Below are 24,881 nucleotides of genomic sequence, written 5' to 3' on the forward strand. Positions count from 1 at the left end.
AGAAGCTCAGGTCTCAGAGAAAATATTTATTACCTATCGCTGAAAAAACCTCAGTTTCCCAAGGTACATTGTATCAAGTGTTTAACCATTAACTGTAGTAAATACTCCTTCAACAGACAAAATCAGCATTTAACTACATATTCACAGACCTTGGGCAGCCTAAATAGCAGTCTTTCTTTCTCAATATTTCCTTCATATTGAAAAGCCTATATGAACTTTAGCAATCAGAAATTATCTGGTACATGCTATTTCTGTTCCCCAACTGTGGTAAATGGTGGTTAAACAAAGGCTTATTGTGCATAATGTCAGGGTTGTTGATGCAGAAAAAGCAGCATCTGAGTTAAAAGACAATGCTATATTGAATTAATTTTAACATTATTTTAATACGTTATGTCCCCAGGAAAAGGAAGTGCTGCTTATGTTTGAAACGGCATTAATCACACAGATTGCCTCTGAATGTTCCGGTGTTTGCAGCTTTGATTTAAATGGGAAATTATTCTAGGAAATGTGTTTTTTTTAAGATAGGAAGAAATCAATTAGTGAATAGGTGTTACCTTTGGTAATGTCACTTTCTTTCCCATTGGCAGTGTCTTGCAATGACTGCATCTGTACAGTAGAATTTATAAGTACTATAGATAGAGACCAGGGAGGCTTGCTAACAACTCACGTGAAGTCTGGTCTCTCTTTTGGCACCTGTTGTCTCATGGGTATACTCTGCAGATTATGCCACAGTCTGTGTATGGAAGAGTTTCAGGTTTAATATCTCATCTTGAAAGATTAGGTCAAAGCAAATAAATCTAACAGGTTGGTCACACAATCAAATCACATCCAGCCATTTCCAATTAATTATTCAAGCCTTTCTTTGTGCTCTTTTCAATTTGAACAGAAGAGCTGTCAGCTGTTGAGTCTCTATTGAAGACCACCCTTAGATCATTATTATTGAACTGCTCCTTACTAGGCTCCGGGGCCAGTGTTACTGTCAGAAAGAAAAATAAATGAAACATGGTATATTGACGTTAGGATCTTTTGGATTTTATTTATTTATTTTATTTACTATTTATTATTTCTTTATTTCTTATCTTCTGTGTTCTTTGCTCTGCAGTGTGCTGTGCTTTGTACAATGCTCCTTTTGCTCCAGCAAGAATGTAAAGTTAAAAAGGCTCAATATACAGGAGTTGCATATGCGTTCTACCTTTTTAATGAAAATGCTCTAGGGAGGGAGATACTGTGTCTCCACTGGACATGGTGTAGAATGCAAATTCTAGGGTCAGTGATTCAAATTCTTGGAGCTTTGCCCAGGAGGATTGGAGTAAAATAAAACTGGCTTTCTCCTGGGAGCTTCTGAACTATGAAAGCAATGATGTTGACCCAAATAACAGTTGCTCAAGAGACAGAACCAATGCAGAATTTGCTTAAAATAAATGTCATATAGCTGTCAGATTTTACTAAATTAATTTTCTTTTTATAATATTCTTTTATGGCTTTCGCATCCCTAAGCTGTTTGCTGCATAAAAAAGTATAACTAAATTAAAGTTGAATATCAAGGAAAGACAAGAAAAACAGTTTTAGTTCAGAGCTTTTTCTTCCTTGCTTTTTTGGTACCTGATTTTGAAAAATAAGGATAGTTATTTAGATATGTTCTTATTTAACTAACACTAGCATTTTTTAAATGTTCACGTAAAATGTCCAGGCCTCAAAACTGCATTGTGCTTTCTCAGGAAAAATAAATACATTGAAGCAAATTGTGAGAATGTCCTTTCTTTAGATGAATATATCCTAAAAAGGAGTACTTTTAGACCTTATGCATTTAAAACACTGTAAAGAGAGTCACATCTCTTTTCAGGCAAATATCATGCACAAGCAAGAACAATAGATCACTTGTACGTGATTTTAAATCCCTTTGAAGCTATGTTATGATAGCTTTAAAGAGACATACATATACAGTTCACAGATTTCATAATGCTCCTCTACTTAAAGGTATGTTTTATCCCAGTGTGCTAATCCTTTAAAGACATATTCTGTGCATGCGGTTGTCAATCTACGTCTACAGTTGTGCAAGACATCATGGTTGTGTCTGACTTACATGTATGCACCACAACAGTTCTGCACCAATCATTGGTGCAAAGTGTGCACTTCAAATTCTGCACTTCTTGCATAGACTGAACTTGCTGTATGTGTGTAGGCATATCTGTCAGGTCAGTCCTGTTTAGGCAACTTTATGCTGCTTGCATTTTCTGGGAATGCAAGAAATGTCAATTATATAGATCTTCATGTATAAATGTTATTAGCGTCATCAAGACCATCTGTGCTAATGTCATATGACACTGACAAGCAAGGTCGTTCTGTGACTCGACATGTACTTTATAGCCTGTGTAGATAAAGAGAGAATAACTGCTTCAGAACATTGCTTAAAGACCAGGTATTGCTGGTGTCTGTCTGACATTTTTATTTTGTTGTTTTTTTTTACCTAATGCTCTAAACCCAAATCTGCCACAAACACATAAGATAAGGTTAGGCAACACAATTAGCTTTACTGTGCCTCAATTTCCCAATCAAATAAAAATAGGCAAATTACCTAAGAAATGTATTTGGGCATATTTGCATAATGTTCCTGATATCTGGAAAAGCTTCCAAGGCATGATTCTCTGAACAGTTCAGAGAAAGCAATAAAAACCCCTAAAATACTTACATTTATTCTTAAGGAATGATGTTTGTTGTGCTTGCAATGATATTTGTGTTTCTGTTGACAGCCTAAGGAAAGTAATAGTACAGAATCAAAGCAGTCTTTATGAGAGAGTCTGGAACTACACATCCTTCCAAGCTTTATCTCACATACATCTTTGAAATTAAGCTGTAGTGAAATATTCCATAATCTTGAGTTGATGCTTAGCAAGAATCACACTGTGAATTTAATCCATGCTGAAAAGTTATATTTACCAAACTCTTTTTTTATTGTTAAAGTTAGTTTGCCAAAGACATCAGCAAAGATCCTGACTTGACAAAGCACAGAAAACAACACAATAGCCATACCTACTTACAACATTATGCTATAACTCACAAAGTTTCTCTGATCATTGAAGTGTTTTAAGAATTATAAATCTTTGTAACCCACAAAAAATGAGGTCTGCAGGCACGAAACACTAAATCGCCGTATGCTAATGCAATACATTCTGCAATCAGATTGTCAGGAACTGCTTGTAGTTATTTCAATTTAAAATCAGCGTGTGATTTTCTTTTTTTCCAGCAGTTGATTATACACGTGACTTATCTTGTATAATACTTAGGTGCCATTTTTCTAATATTCCTTTACGGAGTAATTTCACTGGATCAGGGTCTGCAGGAATTCTTTTGTTTCATTATACAGCATGGAACAGTCTTTACATGCTTCTGCTCGTACTAATATCATCCTGATGTTCTGTCTCTTCCGTTTAAAACACTGCTTCATCAATTGTTCTACTGCTCTGCTGTATAGAAACCCAATGAAGGTTCCACACATTTCTTTACTGAGGAAAATGTGTATCGAGTCCTAAAAGATGGTACCACCTTGTCAGACTCTTTTCTTAAAACACTAAGTGTACAAGTGGTAGTCAGAAATGAAAGAAGTTAAAACTACAAAATACATGAAATAGAACTCTGTGTCTCACCTGTGTTGTGTGGAAGGGTAAACTAGAGACAGAAGTAGGTTCCTATCGTATTCCATAGCTGGGTATGTTCAGTGTGGGAATTAGCATGGATGAGAGAGGACAAGTTCCTAGAGGAAAAGCAGTATGCAGCTAATGATAAGGGAAATTTTAAAAATGTTTTGATATTTAAAGAGCTGTTGAAAAATGAATCCATAGACTTAACACTATTTTCTCATTCAAAAAGATAGACATACACATCATTAATTGCCATTTCTTTTCTTTAAAATTATTCACTGAAAACAGGCCTCTTTCCCCAGGGAACTGGCCAAGAGTCTCCAGGGGAAGCTAGTTTAGCTCTAATTCCTAGTGAAGCTACTTCTTCCCACAGTGAATATTCTGAGTATTTTTTATCCAAACAGCATAGGTTTATTTCTTCAAATTGAGTGAGCAAGGTAATAACTCCTTCCTAAGTCATTACCCTAAAACCAAATTAATCTTTGAGGTTTCCCAAATTTTACACTCTCAAGTAATTTTTGAAAATACTGCACTAGAACATACCGTATGAGGCTTTGTCTGTTAGTTACAGTTTATACTGTAAATAAAAATTCTGAATGCTTAGATATCTTGTGAGTATTTGAATAGATTTTTTTTCATGAAGGAAAGTGAGTACTGTTCTAAATTTCCCATAAAACTGTTCCTTCAGTTTGGGATGCTTCATTACCTTCACAGTCACCTGTATAATAAATGTGGTTAAACACTGGGGCCACAGAGCTGCAGCTGCTCTAATTAATGTAGCTTAATATTGATTATTTGCAGTTTCTCTAAATAATTCTGCCGCTGGTGGCACTTGTAATTCTGTGTATGCGAGGCTGTGATTTATTCTGATCATATTGTCTATAACAGCACCTATTCTACATACACAATGACTTTGAAGCTATAAACCATTAAGGTGCACATTTGATGATAGCGACATAAACCAACTGCTGTTCTGGCCAGAGAAGGTGGAGATTCTTCCTTTACTTAGCAAGCTTGTGTTTAAATTTACATGCAGATAGAAGGAGAGATAGGTTATGTTCCTGGATGTTGTAAAGTACAAAGCATAAGTTTATTTGTGCTAAGCCACTGGTCAGCTCTAGGCTATTTATTTACTTGGGGTTCAACAGCAAAAGCCTGAGAGAATAAATTTTAATCCCCTAGACAGCTCCATATATCATGGGCAAAGCTGAATCCTCTTTAATCAGAGCCCTAAAACTAGCTAGTGACTTAAAATTATCTGCTTTCTTTCTAGCTAAAATAAGGAAATCAGCTTCTACTACAACGTGTGCAAGGACTCAAATAATCCCAAACTGGAGTATTAAAGATTATGGAAGTTTCATTTAATATCCTGTAGGACTGACAGTTAACAACAGCGGGTAGAAAACTGTAGCTTCTCATATCTAATATATTCATAAAAGATTAAGAGGGTGAACATTTAAATATAAACATTATGTGATCAGTCATGTTTATACTATCCAATCATGAAGTAGTAACAATTAATATAACCTAGTCTATGTACACATAAGCACAGCTCCTGCATCTATTTATGCCTTTAAAAAAAAAAAAAACAAAACCCAACAAAACAACATGCCTATTCCTCCCTTCTAAAACTTGAATACTGTATACATAATGTAAGTGGAATTGATATGGACAAGTGGCATGCATTTTTGCAGCCCCAGAAACATCAAGGAGGTGATAAAATGTGTTCTGTGTGATTTCTCTAAGAGTCTAACATTAACCTAGCATCCAAACTTATTCAGAAAATGACAGCACTGCACATGTAATAACACTAATGCTCATAGGTCTTTCCTTATTCTATGATTACAGAAATGCAAAACCAGAAACATTCATGTTACAGTTGAATTTAACGAAACTAAAATTGGTTAGTTATATAGATACCACCAGCTTTCAGAACGTGTTTGATTTTGGAGCATTCTTTTCAGGCTTCAATTCCCCTGAATGTGAACCCAATATGGTACCACAAAATTTTTTCCTATGGTAAGGCTGTAATTGACTCAGCAGATAATCTCTCAGCTCAATTTATAAAGCCAAAACTGGAGCTTCATTTCACTCCCTCCTCCCTTACCCTTTCTTTCTCTTTTTCGCTTGTCTTTTCTTTTTTTTCTTTTCTTTTTTTTTTGTCTTTTTTCTTTCTCTTTGTTTCTCTCTCCTCTCAATTTTATTCATGTTATGGTTCTGTATGCAAGAAACAGCCAGGTTTGGGTTTTTAGCTGGTACTATTGCATGCAAAACATTAAGGGAAATCTAGAAATAATATTTTCACAGAACATCAAGTTATGAATGACAATAAGTCATTTTAAAATGGAGGAGTAAACACTACAGGATCTAGCTTTCTCTAAAGCCATTTTCTTTGGAGAGATGCAGAAAGATACAGTTATTCCCTAAAATTCCTTAGAGCTAGAGGTACCAAAATAATAACAGTTCTATGTTAACCGTTTTCCTCTTCAAACTTTTCTACTTATAAACATCAAATGGAAACTATTTCATGACCTCACTCCTTTTCTCAGTAACAGATTTACTTGAATGCCATGTTTAATACTGAGCTCCCACCACAGTAGATGTTTCTTGAGGAGGGACCTGGTTAAGTAAAGAAAGTGGGTTCAAGCTTAAACACGGGAAGTTTAGGTTAGGTATAAGGAAGAAGTTCTTTACTGTGAGAGTGGTGAGGCACTGGAACAGGCTGCCTAAAGAAGTTGTGAATGCTCCATCCCTGGCAGTGTTCAAGGACAGGTTGGATGGAGTCTTGGGTGACATGGTTTAGTATGAGTTGTCCTTGCCCCATTACAGGGGGGTTAGAACTAGATGATCTTAAGGTCCTTTCCAACCCTAACTATTCTATGAGTCCATGATTCTAAGCGGGAGGGCTGAAGAGTGATGATGTATGAAAAGATCTTAGTTATGAGCTATCAGTTCTGTATAAATTTTGCAAAGTTAAGAATCCGTCTATGTTACAACTGGAACCATGTCAGGCCATAGGATTGGAAATGTTTATAAACGTCCTTAATTCTTTACAGAGAGATAACCTCGGTTACTATTAATTGAACTCAGATTGCGTGCCTATAGAATAAAAGGATACCTCATGTAAGGTTGCTGGCTTGTTTTTAAATTGTTAAATTTCATTTGGGGAAAAAAAACAAGAAGACAAACCAACCAACAAAAAAGGGGGAAAAAAAAAAAAACAACCCTTCACAAAATAACCTACAAAAATCCCCATCAAAGTCACATAACAAACAAGAAAAAAATCTTCCCAAAAATCCACCCACCCCTGCCCCACAAAACCAGAAGGAAAATGAAAAATTCTCTGTCCTGTGGAACTGAAGAACACTTCAGACCTGCAAGCTCACTCTTATGATGGAGATGCATCTCTGTGAGCTTTAAGGAGCATGGACCAATAAATCAAACATGGCAGCAGCCTCTTTTGCTTCAGACAAACACTTCCTATGCCTTTTATGCTTATTTCTTTCCTTCTGCCAGGAAAAACTGTGAAAATCAAAGACCTTAATTCCTCATGAGTAACATCATACAAGTGTGACACCTGAGAAGCTTTACTGCTGATTCACCATCATGGTGGCCTCTCTAGTTATCAAACCCCAGATCTATGAGAGACAAAGACCAGGCATGTAATGTAAATAAGTAATTGGTTCTTCAACAGGTGTGACTGAATGGTGGAGGTGATAATACAAGGGAGGGCTAATTTCATTGTAATCGAAAGTGATTGATTAAGAATGATCATTGCCCTACTTAAGGAAGGGCAGGGGTGTAGATTTACTCTTTCCTTCTTGTGTTCTCCTGGAAGTCAGCTTCAGGTTGTGTCCCAGACAGGGAGGGGGTAGTGAGCAACACTCTTCAAAAGGGTAATTCACAGAGCTGAGGGAATATGAAGAACTAAAAAAAAAAAAAAAATCAGTTTCATCCTCTCTAAGGTCTGCATCAGTTTCATCCTCTCTAAGGTCTGCTAGCAGGGCCTGTGAGATTTAGCTACATCACTGGGGCAGGTTGGGCTGCTCAGAGGGGGGGTGCCATCATGTTTTGACCATCTGCACCACCTACTCTGAGCAACACCCCAGGTGTCTCAGGTAGGTAGAGCAGAGTATTTGAGTGCTTCTTAGAAAAATGAAATCCTCACCTCCCTACATGCTTTTCTTTCCTCATCTAATCTTTGGTTTGGAATCAAAAGCATTCACAGGATTGTGACTTCAGGGCAGTTTAAGCATGACTGCTCTTAGCACATTTTCCATGCCCAGAGCAGCAGATTGTTTTGCTTTGAGAATGATGTTCTAGCAGTGTTATAAAACTGAGTTATAGGTTACTCTCTGCTTTGGCTCTATGGGGAGGTTTCTTCCCTTTCATGCACAGGTCACACTAGAATCATGCTTAGCAGAAGTAGTTCTATCCAGAGGAAGGGACAAGTAGAGCTGATAAAAGTTTGTGTTCTATGTTATCATTTGGTACACTATTAGAACAGCCATCTGTTCTCTTCATTTCTATCAAGCCAATTTAGACTGCAATAACATAACACCATTAGATGTGTTCCAACAAAGTGAAAATCAAATATGATATTTTAAATGATCTTGAGGATAACATTACCCCTATTTAAAACTACCAACATGCTGGAGTAAAAGGGCATGATAAAAGAATAATTAATATTACAGTTTTAAAATATTCTTATTTTCATACAAGAATATTAGGCACAAATTCAACAGGAAAGTGTTCACATGTTCTTATGAATTATACATGAGAACAATTTCACATAGGAAACCTAAACAGAATCTTTTTAACTTATTACTCAGACCTGTAAAATTTTATTTTAATCTCTGATATTATACAGTCTAATGGAAAGCATTAAAAATCTTATGTAAGTGTAATTTCATAATCATTAATGTGACCTCTTCTCACTTAGAGAAATGAACACATGATTTGCTAATGCAGCTCAACTTTAATGAAATCCCTAGGTTATTTAGGGCACTAGTCAGCAGATACTAAAATGAGGCGTGTGTTTCTAAAATGTCGTGGGATTTGGGGCCCATAGTTCAAATTGGTCAAACCTAGGTAGGACCCAGCTTCCTCCTCCTCTTCCTGTTTGCTCTCTTCAGTGTCTTACTACTTTGAAATATGTATCTTCAAATCAAGTGGCTTGGTATTTCAGATGAAGACAGAAGTTTAAAGTTTCCATTAATGAGTGAAATTTAGTCAAGAGAAGATATGTTGATAAAGTATGCAAACTGTTCAAATGTTTATGCAATGGCAAATGATGGTATGACTTGGTGAGCTGCACAGGGAGATTGGATCATGTAACAAAGAGGTCCGATTTGAACATGCAGTCTTTCATACAGCCAATTCTTGTGTCAAGGCAGAAAGACAATAGATTGCATCTGCAGAATGGGGGAAATCTATTCTCTAAATCTATGACTTTGAAAAGGAGATTGCAATTTTCAATGAATAACTGAAGCATGTTAGCATTGCTAAAAAGACAACTAGTTGCTGGATGCATAAGTGGAAGCAAAATTTGTATAAAGAAAGAGTGGTGACATTTTGCATCTGTGATTACCATAAACATCACTGAACTTATGTGCACATTCCAAATTTTAAAAAGAACTTTAAAAAGTTGTTACGGTTCTGGGCAAAACCCAGATTATTTCAAGATATGGATAATTCACAGTAAATGATTTAGGAATTTCAATCTGTATAACTAATTAAGGAGAAAGATGATTTAAGAGGTAATTTCCTCATGTTTTTGTAAGTACTTAAATGGGCAGAAGATTTCTGATTGCAGAGGAAATCTTTAATGAAGGCACAGTAAGATCCAATATCTGGGGTCAAAACCACATAGACCACAAACAGTACACTAGCTTTCAAGAGAGAATAATTAACCGTTGGAATAATTTACCCAGGGGTATCACATCCTCTCTGCTTACAATAAATCTTTAATCATGACTAATGTCTTTTTGAAAAAGTTATAGCTTAACTTCCAGATATGGATTTGGTGCAAGAGTTAATGGGTGAAGCATGAACGGTGAGAATAAATGACTCTAATGGTCTTTCTAGTCCTTCGGTCTATACATTTTGTTTTCAGTTTCACGTTGAGGCATGGGATGTTGGAGAAAAAATCATGGGTTCCATTTGATGGTTTTCCACTGACTTATGTACATTTATCAATGTACGTCAGTAAGCTTCTCCGTGAAACATTTAAATTTTAAATAGTAATATGTTACTATGTTTGCCCATCTCACCAAGGCAGAAGGTTGTAAGGGTTCCTAACAGCCTTTGAACTCTTTGAATTAAATAAATACTACAGATATTGGACAGGGTTTTGAAAGGCAGCAAGCGTTGACAGCCAAAAAAGATGCAAGCTTTCAATGTCTCTAAAAATCTGGTGCTGAAATTATTATAATCAAGTTTTCAAGGCGTTAATACAAACACTACTGAGGAGGAATAAGAAATGGGAATGATGAGCTATATTTTGACAATGTTCTTTTTAATTGTTGTGAAGGAGGCTTCTCTGCCTTCCTCCCTTGAAGCCTGCTAAAAGCCAAACAAATGAAAAGCTTCAGTTTATGTGAAAGAATGTTCCATTTAAAAAAATCCTTATTTGGCATATTAAGTAGGTGAGTCAAAAATACTAAACTTTGTTACAGCAAAGCAGGAGCAATTAAATTAAATAAGCCTCAAAAAGAAAGCACTCCCCTAGATCAACAGGGCAATAAGAGCTTGTCGATTCCCATCCTAGTGCATTTCTAAACACTTTTTGAAGTACAGAAGGCAGAACACTCAACACTTTGGTTTTGTCACAGCTGACAGCCTGTCGGTTTTAATGAAAATGCTCTCCATTTAGAAGATGACAGAAATTACATGCATTTCCCCTTTTATTTTTCTGTCAGCTTTTCTGCCTTGCATTTTTACAGTAGAAGGAGGTGCTGTTTATTAAAGCATTATATAAGTATGCAAAATATATTAAGAAGAAAAAGGAAAAGGAAAAGCTTTAGCCCTGCAATTACACACAATGTGTGTTGGTGAGAAAAGTATGCTGTGGCATAACATCTAATGGGTGGCAATAACTATTTATTTTTAGTTATCTATCTTTAAAGAGGGTGAGGCAAAAAACTCTAGATAATGTGTTAAGTGAAGGTTTTATTATGCGATTGCCTGAGTAATTTCCTACAGGAAGATGATCTAAGCAGTGTTAGATACTCAAGTATGTTCATAACTTCTCTAAAAAATATAGCAAAATAACACCGAACAATTTCTTGGCTCTGTGCAGTTTTCACAAACCTCTTTTATTAAGTGGCAGGCTTTTAATAAGTGTACCCACTATCATTGACCCAGATGTATAACCACATCAGAGGAAACTCTTCTCCAGGACTGAGGAGGGAAGGCTTCACTTGCAAACATAAGTCAGTGCTATGGGATTTGTAATAGCACATAAATATATATATTCTTCAGCCTGTCAATAGCCACTCCATGGATTTACCAAGACTCAATTCCAGGGCAAATGTTAGCTGCAATAATATGTACAAGGTAGAAGTACTGAGGAAGTGAGCTTTTGGCAGTTTTAAGGAAAACTCTGCATTTGGTCTTCTAACTTAATTTCTGTGGCAGATGTTTTGTGCTTATCCGAAGAAAAGGCACAAATTTAATTACTAGTGATGGCTTATATACAGCATATCTGTGCAGGGGTTCTGAAAACAGAGAAAGTTTAAAAAAACATGTAGAAAGGAATTATTTTTTAAACTTTGGGCACATTTTGTATGATCTTAAACTTGTTCATTCTAGTAAGCTCCAAAGGCTCCAAAAGTGTGATTCTTTGTAGAAATGGAGTTACATATATATAACAAAGGTGAATCTGGATCCCAGAAAAAGAAAGCCACATGAAGTCATGGTACAATGAACACATTTCTGCCGCTCAGCTGTTTAGGTTCCACTTACTTGAGACAAGTGCAACAGCACATGCAGGTTTATTGCAGGGTCTAAATAACCAGAACTTACACGCATTCCCAGTCCTGTGATGTGTCAGCAGTAGAGCAGCCTCTCTGCTGACATCTACCCTGGCACAGTTTGTTAGCAGAATTACTCCCCGCCTTGAAAAATCTGATATACGTCTTGAACAGGCTGCAGAGGCCATGTCTGCATGGTTTATACAGCGCCAGTTCAACAGCCTGGCAGGTTTGCCAGGTGAGTAGCGCTGCTGTGGGCAAGCATACATCTGAACCGCCTGTGCTGTCTGAAATGTAGAAATGGTTAATGGTCACACAGCTGGAAACAGAAGCAATAGATTGCCTTTGCTGCATACTGTAAGTGAAGTCCTTAAGTGTGATTCCTGTCTCCTGCAGCTGTCATTTTATGTTGCCTACAAACTAAGGAAGACAACTGTGCTTTAATTACCTGTAGACCTTATAATGTATTTCTTGGCAAAGATAGATTTGCTTTATATTTCAGTAGTGCAGAATATGCAAGAGACACACATGTAAAACAGCCCATGGTTTTCACACCAAAATTCTAAATATCCTTCTAACCTGGAGTTAGGGGTAAAAGTAAACATTATTAAAGGGTACAGGTGTTGGGCGCCTCTATGTATTGAGGAGATAGGATGTAACAGGACAAGTGTTTATGTCTCAGTAACTGGGGACTGTAAAAGAAAAAGGAAGAAATATTTAGCATAGGACATTCTACCATATCTAGGAGTTACAGTGTGAGAATCAACTCAGGGAAGAAAAAGTATTCTCTCCTCAACAGGAAGTACTTCTTCTGTGTGAATCATTAAAAACCTGCCTCCCTAGGAGGTGGTAGGATTTCCCTTGCTGTGGGTTTGGATCTGGGCTGTATGACTGACGGCAGGTAAAGAAAAAATCCTATGATTGCTAAGGAGGTTCACTAGGTGATTGCCTGCATACTTTCAGGCTATGCTTTCTGGTTGCTAGTAGGTAGTTGTTAGCTGCCTGGTATTTGTAGAAAACCTCATTAGAATGTTTGGTCAAGTCAAGCTATTTTGCGACTAGCAAATAACTTAGTAATTGAGAAATTAACTTTATTAACTTTATTCTTATTAACTGTCTATATAATTTAATTTATTCTTATTAACTGTCTATATAATTTCTGTCAAACATTACAACTGAAGTATTAAAATATAAGAAGCAAGATAGCTTTGCTTTTTCGCTTGTAACTTTTTCAGTGTCATATTTCAGACACCCAGTTGTGAAACTGAAATATTCCCTTTTCAGGTGTTTTTTCTAATACACTCAAGAATACATTTGTAAGAAATCTGTGTTGAAACACAAGTCTTCTGTATGCAAACACTTAAGTTTTCAGAGGCACATGAAGTCAATATGGGCCCTGTATAAGGAGCCTCTCTAGTTTGTAAATCCAGCCCTAGGCTGGAATATAGTGTTGCTCGTGGCTGAGGAGAGTGCTTTGCCATCCAGTGCTTTGCCTCCTCCTTTGCATCTTCCTTTTCCTGGTTCTTCCTCTTCAGAAGTAGGAAAGTAGCTCTTTTCAGGGGATTTATTTTGTTCATATACTTCTTAGCCATGGCCCATGTTATTTGAACAAAGTACTTCAGAAGGGCATGTGCAGTATGGCTTATGTTCTTCCAAAGTAGTGACCTGCTTCCATGCATGTGCCTTGACTTTCAGGAGAACAGGGTCAGCCAAGACAAGTCACCACTGTGGTAATTTTATAGTGCAGTATGCATACAAGGATGAGAGAGGTGGGCTGGTTTTGCTTTGTTCAGTATTCTCTGCTCTAAGGGTCAGTCCTGTCCTGTGACATTAAATATTAGGGGGAACGGGGGGGGGGGGGGACGGACGGACGGACGACTAGTTGTTGGGGGGGGTATTTTTTTTTGCTTTTAATTATTATTGTTTCTATTTATTTTAGATTGGAGTTTAAAGGAGATTGCCCTCTGTAATGATATAATTTCTTTTCTGTCTTTTCTCTGCTGGATTGCTTTCCCACTGATGTATTTGTGAGCAGGAACCCTGGTTACACTTAATCATTAAAAAGTCATTGCTCAAACAGAGCTCTGAAGAAAAGGAAATATTTCTTACTGCGTGTTACTGAATATTAGTCATAATGGGTTTTGTCTTTGTGTCTTTTTTTCTTACTTTGGGAGCTGAGTGTATTTTATAGTACATTGATACAGGTTTTTATATTGTAAGAGCTATCAAGTAATAGAGAAAAAATAGGAGACACAAAAAAGAGGAGTTATGAACATTTTCTCCAGTGTAAAAGTTTTAGAAAAGCATTACATAACTTAGACTGCACTATTTTTTAAATGGAAAGAGTGGCCAGGTGAGATCCAAGTTTGCAATGCATTCTAACCAGGTTACTTCCATTTACTGAAATATGGGAAAATCCTCAGAGTAAACATGTACCATGTAGGTGTCAGGTTTTTTGTGTCTTGCTTTAAAACATGCATTTACAACAGAATAGAGGCATTTGTGATTGCCAAACAATCAAAACTGCACATGTACATATGTACCTATTCTAGAGTTAATAACAAAAAAAATATGCATTTGAAGTAAATTTCAACTATATTATTTTCAATTTGTATGAACACTGGGAGAAATGCTGACCATGAACATGTCAGTCTTGTTCAGTTTTAGAGGAGCAGTCACTTTGCTGGGTTTAATTTTCTCCCTGAAATAAACCTTTCAATGTATAATTTAAAAATAACAAAAAATACCTTTGGCTATTAAATAACATGTCCTGTGCAGTTTAGTTAAGCCCTTCTTTCAGACACGGAGTCTGTCAACCTGCTTACATTGTGCTTTTCTAATCACAGATTGTAATATTATTAAAAAAAGAAAAAAGAATCCCCAACAGAGCAGATAATGTATTAATTCATCTTCTGCCAGTAGCTTGGCTGTGAAAGTACTGAGCTCCAGAAAGCTTAGCTCATACTGTGGAGGCCTGAAGTGCACTAACCCACGGGAAGTATGGGCAGGATGGGATGGGACTCTTCCTGACACTTGAGCTGTCTATCTTGCAGCTAGTGCAGCTGTGTATAACTTCACTAGGGTCAGCAATGTAGTCAGCATCATCAAGGCTGTGTTTGTCGTCTTCATTTTCCCATCACAACTGAAGCAGGATGTAGAGCAGGGCTGTGTAGTACATGGCCCTTATGGCCTGAACCCTTCAGGAAATATGTCCTATATTCTTTAGGGAAAAGCCTTCCTTTTTTGTTTCTCTTTCTTTTACTGATCCCTTCAGTTTTACATTTTGTGACTTTTTTTTCTCAATTTCCTGGTGTACTTGGACAACAAATGCCATTTTGGCTAAAGTTGTTTAATTATTCATGCCATCCCAAACTGTCTTTCTAACACATACAGCTCTGATGGTGAATTTCCATCATATTCACTGTAAAATATTGACTTAAATGGGATTAAATTCTGCATTGGTTCTTTACCCTATATTTTGTTTGGGATGCCTCTTGGGTGTTGTTATTGGTTGTGATATGTACTAAGACATGTTTCTTTCCTTCATTCCTCACATATTACTTACAGAGACCTACCGTTTTTTTTAGAAGAAGTGCACATGAATTAACGTCTTTATATGCATTTGCAGTCAGTACTTATTAAACTTATAGTTGGCAGCTTCTAGACTGGCAAAAAGAATCTTCAGGACCTACTGGCTCTGTCATCCATCCATTAGTGTGAGCAAGCAGAACACAGTAGCAACTTGCAGATATTTTAAACACTGCAAATTCTTGTGTCTTTCAGGACCTAGATTTCTCATCACATCCACGGGAGCCTTGTATATTTTAGACGTACAGAATGAAGATGGACTGTACAACTACCGATGTATTACAAGGCACAGATACACTGGAGAAACACGACAAAGCAACAGTGCAAGACTTTTTGTATCAGGTGCTTCTTTTTATATCATGTTAAATCGAGTACTGTAAACGCTTCTCTTTAGTGTGTTAAACTGGCCAGGAATGTTCTCATTCCTGGATGCAAAATAAAGTGCCCCATTTTAAAATCCTTCCCACCCCCCCAGCCAGTTTTTCACCTCCTGTTAGATATTCCCAGAGAGCTTGTAAGAGTACACTGGCATTTAGTACAGTGATTTTTTTTTAGTATTAAAGTCCTTTTAAAAGGACTGTGAATGGGATTCATCTCATTAAAAGTAGACTTCTACTGTGAAGGTATCTACTCACCTTACCTTTCCTTTGTCACCAAAGTTGAGGAACACTTTTAAGGGCCAATGTAGCTTACCTACTTCAGCTGCCCACTTTGGGGTGAGATGAATTGCCCCATGGTGCCTATTTCTCTATTAACCATAGCAGGAGTTCAGGAAATTTAGGTCAGCTGTAGATATTTCCACTGCAGGAACCTCAGGCTAGCTGAGGTGCATTTCAGCCTTTCTTTTCAATCATCACACTCTTTCCCTGGGGAAAACAGTATGTTCCCCTGATTTCAGAAGGGATCTTTGCCAGAAGGGGTGCATGACCCATCCTAGTCCACCCAGGTGCTGCTGGCAGACAGGAGTTTAGGCAGTGGCTGTTCATGGGCAGAGCTGTGTCCCAGGGCAAAATGTTTTGTGCAGCAGATAGATAAACAAGAAGGTAGATGGGGTATTTTAACTTCTACTTGTAATTGTAAATAATTTCCTGATTGTTGTGTGTGTGATGGACTGTTTGGTTCCCTCTGCACACACTCCAAAGACTTTGGGCCATCCGTACAGTGCTGCTCCAATCGCACCTTCTCCCGACTTTGTCTTGGGGAGCTGCCAGTTGTGGGAGAGGTAAAAAGGAGGAACAGATCCCAGAACTGCGTTTGGAACTAGCTCTCAAACATGTCTGTGTAGGATTAGCTCTTCTCCATCTCCCGTTCCTCTCCATCATATGCTGAGTGTCTCTAAGTGCACCCTATGTTTGAGTATGAGTAGATCTGCAACTACATTCCCACATCCATTGAGTTAGCTAAGACTATATTCCAGACTCTCTGTTCTTTTTCTCTGTATCCTTGCCTTACTGAAAACATGCCCAGCATCCCACTGAAAGCCTCACTGAGCTTCTTTTCCTTTTCACTGTTGTTAAATTGCCCTAAAGATCCTAACCCTAAAGATCAGTCAGTGTATAGTGACCTTCACAGTCCAACAGTCAGACTCCTTTTCTCCCCCACACACTTTTTTTTTTTTTGGCAGGAAAAAACCCATAATCTAGTAATTAAGTCTCAGCTTTCCACCCTCTGTTTGAGAGCCCTAAAGGAGGCAGACGTGGGCACGAGGTTTTGCATTAGTAACATACTTCCTGCCCTCCTCCAAGCTGGTGATTGCTGAAGGATCCTGGAGCCCTCTGAACACACAAGTCAATACTTAAACATACTAATGATAAAAAAATCAGTGTGATTGTTCAGGTCAGAATCACTTACCAGGTAGATCCAGGAGATTCTTCATTTGATATCTGTCCCCTGTGAGTAAAACTCTTGTCTCTTCTTTTCCCAGCCAGATGAAGAAGTAGTTTTCTTGAACAATAATCTGCCTGCTTTGGTCTTATAAGGATAGGCAGGGTCCTATCCTTCTAGCTGGCTCCACAATATGGTCTGCTTCCGTATGAAATCATGCTAAGGCTGAGCCAGTGGTAACATAAATAAAATCAGGCTTGTATCTTGGTTACCACAGGAAAATTTCTAGTTATTTCACTGAACAAAAGGGGGAAAATGAAAGCTCTGTCTCCTTTGTAATTCAGGACAAGCAGACAAAAAGATGTGCTCTGTCTGGAGTTTCCTTGTCTATTCTCTGCCACAGACCAAATCAATATAGGAAATTTTACCTGTGTGTAATAGTTGGCATTTTTAATTCAATGGGGTTAGTTATTCCCTATAAGAACTATAGTGGGCTCTGATTTCAAGTCCTATTAGTCTTCTGAACAAATGCAGCAATTGTCATTAGAGCTTGTCTCTTAATATTTCTCTAACATGTTTTCTTTTTTCTTTACTGTATATTTTTAAATAGTCCTTTAAGAACTGAGATCAGAGAATCCATGAACATAGTTGTGAAAGGACTGCTTGCATGAGACCTACGTTTTTGACTTTTACATTTGTAAAATATTTGGAGATGAAATAGTTTGTGGTAGGTATTGATCATAGTCTCTTGGCCACATTTTTAACATTAGTTAAGCTTTGTTATTTTTTTAAAGAGTGAGAAAGGTAACATAGATGTAATAGCAAATACATGTGAATAATTAGTATGCTTATGACCAAAGCAAAGTTCCAAATTTCATTTGGAGTAAGAACATCTCCTTGAAACCATGTGGCCTTCCTAAATAAAATTAAAACTAAGGTTATTAACATGCTACAGACTATTCCTCTAATACCTATTGTGGTGTGCTTTTCCAGAAATGATTTTGTCCACTGGTGAATCCCAGCTCCCAAGAATTTTACCTCTTTAAACCCTCACCCTTCAGAAAATCATGATTTTGATAGCATTTCTTGCTCTGTCCTTCAAAGAAGATCCAAAGTAGAATATTTTAAAATAGTATTTTTCCTCATTTTTTTCTGCTGTCCTTGCTAGTAGTCATTTGCAGCTGACTGTTAAAGCATAATAAAATAATAATTCAAACGAATGTGTACTGTGTATTGGAATCGGGTTATGAGACTTCTGCTATTTGCCTCATTGAAGACGATTGCAAATGAACCCTGGGATTTCTTTTGGTTTCTTTTTTCTTGTTTTTTTTTCTTTTTTTTTTTTTCTCTTTAACTGAAGTATATAGAGTGTAGGAGCTCTAAATAGGAGTCTGCTCCAGGTACATCCCAAAGAGATGTTTCTACCACCCATTAAGTGTGTAAGTACAGGGTGCAGGAAAGCAGGTCACTGGAATCATATTTTAAGTAACCCTGAATTTATTTTAAATACCTCCTATATAAGAACCAGCTCAAGGCTTGTCAAGGGCATAGGAAAATCTCAGTTTAGCTGGTCTGCAGATGGAGCACCCACTTTGAGGTGGAGAAAAAGTGAAGCGAAGTGACCTAGGGACTGGTGTGCTGTTCTTTACAGGTAAAAAGGGAGCTGTGCTTTCCACAGCATCTCTTGCCATAGCTTCCAGCTCCTAAGGCACAGTCTGCCTGGCTTCCTGGGCTTCTGCCTAGGCAAGGGGGCAGAAGGGCAGCAGCTGATTTGCTTTTGCTACCAGCTTGTTGTCCAAGGTGGTTTTGCACTTTGCTTGGGCCTAGCATTGAAGCGTATGCAGTTCTCTGCCACAAACTAGGAAGCTGTCATAATGTGATATTTACTGATCACTACTTTTCCTTACCATTGCTCTAATTCCTTTCCAGTGGCCCCATCCCGTTTTGAAGTCCATGCAGTACTTTGTATTTTTGTACTTAATGGTTTGCAAATGGGAGCTCATAAATCCATCACAAAATCTTTTGAAGTTAAAAGCATATGGAGACGATACAAAGCTGCTGTGAGTTTTGACTAGGAATGCATAGACAATACCTCTAAAAGTCAGTTCTACTTCTTTATTATTTAATAATTACTTTCAATTGAAGAAATTGATTTCATGCAAGTGTAGCTTTCCTGAAAGCCAGAGCTATAATTTCTTGCATGCTTATGTTTTTTCAGAGTTACTTCCTCAGGCTGCACAGAAGAGCCTATGCACTGAAAACATACATGCCCAATGATCCAGAAGGCAAGAAAGGAGCTGGCTAATCAATTAGTCAAATTGACATTGGCCTTCCCAATGGTGTCCTGGCAGATTGTGCTTTCACTAAGCCAGACATAAACGGCATGACATCTTGATGCCAAATATGGACCTTGAGGCTACTGATGCATGCAAAATCATTTGTTTAACTACTGGCTGACACGTTTCTAATGAGACAAACAGGAAGTTTCTGTAAACTGAATATGGCTGTGATGTCAATGGCTTCACTTTTTACTGGCACCTAGAGAGCAGAAAAGCCTCAGTGGTCATCTTTCATTGAACTTGGCACTTAGGGTTTTATCAAGATATTCACTTTAAAATTTATTTAGCCCATTTGTTTACCATCACAATTTTAGTTTCTGGATTGATAAGAGAACTTGCACAGTGTGTCTAGCTATTTGCTCTCAAGTGTACCCTCCCAGGTGTGACTGCAGTTCATGAAGATGTAGCTAAAATAGATTTAAACTAACTAGGCTCAGGTACTGATCACACATTTGCTTGAGTAGCTTGAATTCAACAATTTAATCTCTTCAGCTTCTAAAAGGAACCTTCTACAACTACCCTGTGTGGAGTACGTGAGCTAGCTAAGTCAAAGACCACTTGAAAATGTCAAAATAGTTACAATTACACCTACAGCCAGGCAACTATGTAGGTATACCCAAAGAGATACGTTTGTCAGATAAAAGGAGTTGATCAGCCTGTGGAATTTCTTTGTGATACAGAAGTCTCAGTAAAGTGGGTGTGATGAGAAAATATTTAGATGAATATTTGTTGATTTATTGTTCGGTGCTTATGTTGCAGTAGCTCCAGAATGGGCTTTCATCATACTTTTCATCATGCTGCACAAAACTAAATCATGTCAGCTTCTTCCTCCAAAAGTTTTGAAATCTAAAAAGCTGAAATCACAGAGTACATTTCTGGTGGGGTACATGCACCTCTGCTAAGGCATAGAAATGGACAGTAAGCACGTGACTGGAGACATCCAGTATGGCTTCACTAAGGGCAAATTATGCCTGATAAATTTAGTGGCCTTCTGTAATGGGGTTGCAGCGTTGGTGGATAAGGGAAGAGCAATTAACATCATCTACCTGGACTTGTGTAAAGCATTTGACACTGTCCACATCACATCCTTATCTCTAAATTGGAGAAACATGGTTTTGACAGATGGACCACTTGGTGGATAAGGAATTGGCTGGATGGTCATACACAAAGAACTGTACTCAATATCTCTATGTTGAAGTGGAGACCAGTGACAAGTGGTGTTTCTCAGGGTTCGATGTTGTGACTGGTACTGTTCAACATCTTTGTTAGCAACATGGAGAGTGGTATTGAGTGCACCCTCAGCAAGTTTGCCAATGACACCAAGATGTGTGGTGCGGTTGATGCAGGGGAGGCAAGGGATGTTTACTGTTTGATCTTTACTGCGAGGGTAATGAGGCAGTGGAACAGGTTGCCCAGAGCAGTTATGGATGCTCCATCTCTGGAAGTGTTCAAGACCAGGCTGGATGGAGCTTTGATCAACCTGGTCTAGTGGAAGGTGTCCCTGCCCATGGCAGGGGGATTGGAACCAGATGATCTTTAAGGTCCTTTCCAACCCAAACCATTCAATGATTCTGTGATACACCAGGTGCTACACAAGTGTGTTGGTCTCAGAGCTGTTTTTATGAGTAAGTTGAGTACAGAAACTTGGAGTATTAGGTGGTAAGTTGGTCTTGTCATGTTAATTTCTTTTTCCAGGAAGGAAGAAAAGGTTTATCTATCAGTCAGACTGCAGAGAGAAATTCCTGTGTCTTTGCCTGTTTCTCTCCTGGCAAGGGACTATATTGTTCCTTTAATTCAAATCCTTTAGACCACGGAGAAGCACTGAAAACATGTTGGCTTCATTTAGTCAAGTAGTGCTGGAATATCAGTAATAATTGTTAAGGTCACGCATTTCTGGCTTTCCATTCCTCTTATAAGGGACATGAAGGATGACCAGAGAAAGGGTTGCCACCTGGAAAAAATCCATCAAGAAAATTTCTAAGTAGTCATGAGGTGCTTCAGTATTACGTGCTGCTGGATCCCAGCCATTACGGCTGAGATATTACTGAATAATTGCTGGGTCATAGTAGCAAACTAATATGAAAAACACTAGGCTACATAGTAAAAAATTGCAGGAGAGAAAAATACTGGTATATTGCTTAGCAAGTGAAAGAATTTTAAAGCTCCCATTGAAAACTGCTGTTTATTCTTTCAGATCCAGCGAATTCAGCTCCATCTATTCTAGATGGGTTTGACCACCGTAAAGCCATGGCAGGACAGCGAGTGGAGCTGCCTTGCAAAGCATCAGGGCACCCCGCACCAAAGTATCGTTGGCTGAAGGATAATGTTCCCTGGGAGCCTGACAGCAGGTTTCGTCAGACAGTTACAGGTCTGCTGATAGAGAACACACGTCCCTCAGACTCGGGCAACTACGTCTGCGAGGTGTGGAACAACTATGGGACTGCTGAGATGATAGGGCGACTGTATGTAAAACGTAAGTCCTGGAGAGAGTGAAGACCTCAGAGCACTTCTTGTCTGGGTTTGCATCAGAGAAGTTGTTGGCTTGCCTTGCTATATCTCCTGTTTTGTTACTTTATCTAAACAGTGCTTTCTTAAGTTGTGGAGCAACAGAAAGTAGGCTCTGTGGAGATGAGTTAGTTGGACAATTGAGCGATCAGAAGTGCAAAGAGATGCAATTTCTTATGTAACTATATAATTTATCACATGGAGGATATGTAATTTAGAAGCTTGAACTGGATACTTAAAAAGAAATTGCAAATGTTCTCATGAATAAAACTGCCAAACTCTCATTGCGATGAGTCATGCTGTTCAGTAATATTGAATACTCATACCTCCCCTCAGTTGAGTATTCATGTGTGAATATTCTGAATGTTTCACAAATTCTACAAAGATAATTATTGCTCAGAAGCACTGCACTGCAAAAGTGTTATTCTTCTATTGTTTAAAAAAAAATATTTCCTAGAATAGAAAAAATGCTTTGTGAACTAACATTTCCACCTATACAGCATGACTAGAAAACTGAAAAGGGAGAAGTTTGTGAACAGTTCAGGCCATAAAAATGTCTTCACAAGTAATTTACACATAATGTATTTGGGCAAAATAAAACCAAGATCAAAGATCAGTAGTTCATGAATTATGACAGAGGAGCTTTGCTTCTAAAAGTGTTCATAAAAATTAGTTGAATTCAGTCTGCCTGGTGTAATATAATGTCAGAATTTCCAAAGGCATGATGTAATTGTATTGTTAGTGATACCAAAAATGTCCTCAGTGCCTAGTGCTACGTTTTACCTAGTGACTTTATGGTCAAACAGCCATATTTGCTCTGGGCCATTGTAGAGGAAAGGTCTGTTACATACATATCTGTGAATGACTGAGGCCACTGACCTGTGTCTTTTTCCAAGCCTCTGTTCTGAGTGGGCCACTAAAGATTTATTCCAACTTGTGTGTTATAAAATTTCACTAAAGTATATGAGTTAGGTGAGAAAATTTTTATGTGTAAGTGTGAGTATACTTATGTCTGTATGTGTGTATGCAAGCTGGTAAAAAAATATGATGGTATGTGTTTAGTATCAAAGATGCTATCAATGATGATAGTAGTCCCTTATCTTTATAAGGAAGTTTCAGCAATATATACAGAACACAATGTGAGTTCTACATTTACTGTGAGGGTGGTGAGGCACTGGAACAGGTTGGCCAAAGAAGTGGTAAATGCTGCATCCCTGGTAGTGTTCAAGGCCAGGATGGACAGAGCCTGGAGTGACACGGTCTAGTATGAGGTGTCCCTCCCCATGGGCAGGGGGGTTGGAACTAGACAATCATCAGGTCCTTTCCAACCCTAAACATTCTATGATTCTATGATAACTATTAGGTGTCAGGATAAAGACTGCTTTTCTTGCATTTATATTTATGACTTTTTTTCAACATTGTTCATCCTGGGTTTTTTACAATATAAAACTTTACTCCATAAGGGGCCTCCACAAAAAAAAAAAAAATTCCATGTGGACAGATCTGATAGATATCTACGGGTGTACCTGTGTTAAAATTTTAGCATGAATTTTCCACCCTTAAAAGCTAATGTCCTGACCATTGGCATTTATTGCACTTGTTCACATCAGGGAGTGGTTTTGGAACATGCAAACTTCCTTCCTTTTGCAGGAAGTTAAACCAGATGAGCTTCAGGAATGCACCAGTTCAAAGGTCCACACTGAAATAATGTGCATTAGTGCCCTACCCTCCCAAAACATGTGCAGTGCCATTGTTAGGCACTCAGCACCAGTGTTATTCATGAAATTTGCTCCTACTGTTCATTTAGGCATGGGATTATGTCATGTGTTGGGTAGGCTTTCCCTATAGATCTATGTTTTGTATCATCAGTGTTGGTGACAGAAATGCTTGTTAGAGCAAACACAGTCTCATCTGTTGTTTGGTTGGGTTGCTTTGGGTTTTTTTTCAGAAGGGTATGGATGTGATTTTTTTTGCCCTTCTTAATTTTGATTTAATTTGTTACTTGCATATAAATGCACGTGTATACTTAATATTTTCTATTTCCCTTTCCTGCTTATTTTGATCTAAATCCTCAGAACCACTAAAAGCCACAATCAGCCCACGGAAAGTAAAAAGCAGCGTTGGTAGTCAAGTGTCCTTGTCCTGCAGTGTGACGGGAACTGAGGACCAGGAGCTCTCCTGGTATCGTAATGGTGAAATCATCAACCCTGGTAACAATGTCCGGATCACTGGCATCAATCGAGAGAACCTTATTATGGATGGCATGGCCAAGAGTGATGGTGGAGCTTACCAGTGTTTTGTGCGCAAGGACAAGATGTCTGCTCAAGACTATGTTCAGGTGGTACTAGAAGGTCAGTCACTACCTGTTTAGTGATTCTGTTCTCCATAATAATATATATGTTGTCTTTGGTGCCATCATTGTATCGTGAGGGATAATGAATACTGAACAAGAGAAAAGGGTACTCATGAACTGTCAGTGGGATTTATTGTGCCCCACTCTGAGTAAAGGCTTGTAGAATGAAAAAAAAAAAATTAAAAAAAAACCAAACCAAACAAACAAAAAACCCTCTGAAGCAGTCTTTCCAGTCAATATTTTATTGTTTTTCTTTTAGGAGCAGAGGGAGTGGGTAGTGTGATACTGACTTCTTACCTTAGTTTTTCAGCAGGACACAACTCCAAAGATCGTCTGGGCATGGCTTTTCTGGTTGGGTGTTTTGGCTAAAGGTTTAGAGATAACCTTAACTACCTGACACAGTGTTCTACATGATAATTAAATGAGGAAAGTTATCAACTTATATAGAGTCATCTCACTAATGAGGCTGTAGTACAAACATGGCATGGACACTATTTTTAGAGTCTTTATAGAAAAATAAAAGATTACCTTCCTGGAATGAGTTACCTCGGCAACCATCTCCTGTGACTAAGAAAGGCTAAAGAGCATATTGATAATCTATCATGATGTCGAGAGAATGCAGGCTATCACAGAGCAACAGCAGGAAAGATTTTAAAGACAC

At 38.0% G+C, this 24,881-nt stretch overlaps 1 protein-coding gene and 1 long non-coding RNA gene across 5 annotated transcripts in view; one reads left to right on the forward strand and one right to left on the reverse strand.

Annotated features, from left to right (window-relative positions):
• Positions 1–17,302, reverse strand: part of LOC133269372 (uncharacterized) — a 101,635-nt gene extending 84,333 nt beyond the window's left edge. For both annotated transcript variants that reach the window (XR_009743428.1, XR_009743429.1), the window contains exons 1-2: positions 17,051–17,302; positions 15,893–16,065 (exon numbers count right to left, since the gene is read on the reverse strand). This is a non-coding gene — a long non-coding RNA (uncharacterized LOC133269372). The remainder of the gene's footprint in view (positions 1–15,892; positions 16,066–17,050) is intronic.
• Positions 1–24,881, forward strand: part of DSCAM (DS cell adhesion molecule) — a 455,521-nt gene that overhangs the window by 265,796 nt on the left and 164,844 nt on the right. For 2 of the 3 annotated variants that reach the window (XM_061453544.1, XM_061453545.1), the window contains exons 4-6: positions 15,395–15,541; positions 21,557–21,835; positions 23,943–24,218. In XM_061453544.1, the coding sequence (XP_061309528.1) occupies positions 15,395–15,541; positions 21,557–21,835; positions 23,943–24,218 (702 nt within the window). Of the gene's footprint in view, positions 1–7,710; positions 7,757–15,394; positions 15,542–21,556; positions 21,836–23,942; positions 24,219–24,881 lie in introns of those variants that run through there. The other variant, XM_061453546.1, reaches the window with a different exon arrangement.

Source organism: Pezoporus flaviventris, unplaced genomic scaffold, assembly GCF_033815535.1.
Source record: "Pezoporus flaviventris isolate CSIRO_AGI_PZ_B2104156 unplaced genomic scaffold, CSIRO_AGI_Pfla_v1 ptg000015l, whole genome shotgun sequence".
Classification (NCBI taxonomy): Eukaryota; Metazoa; Chordata; class Aves; order Psittaciformes; family Psittacidae; genus Pezoporus; species Pezoporus flaviventris.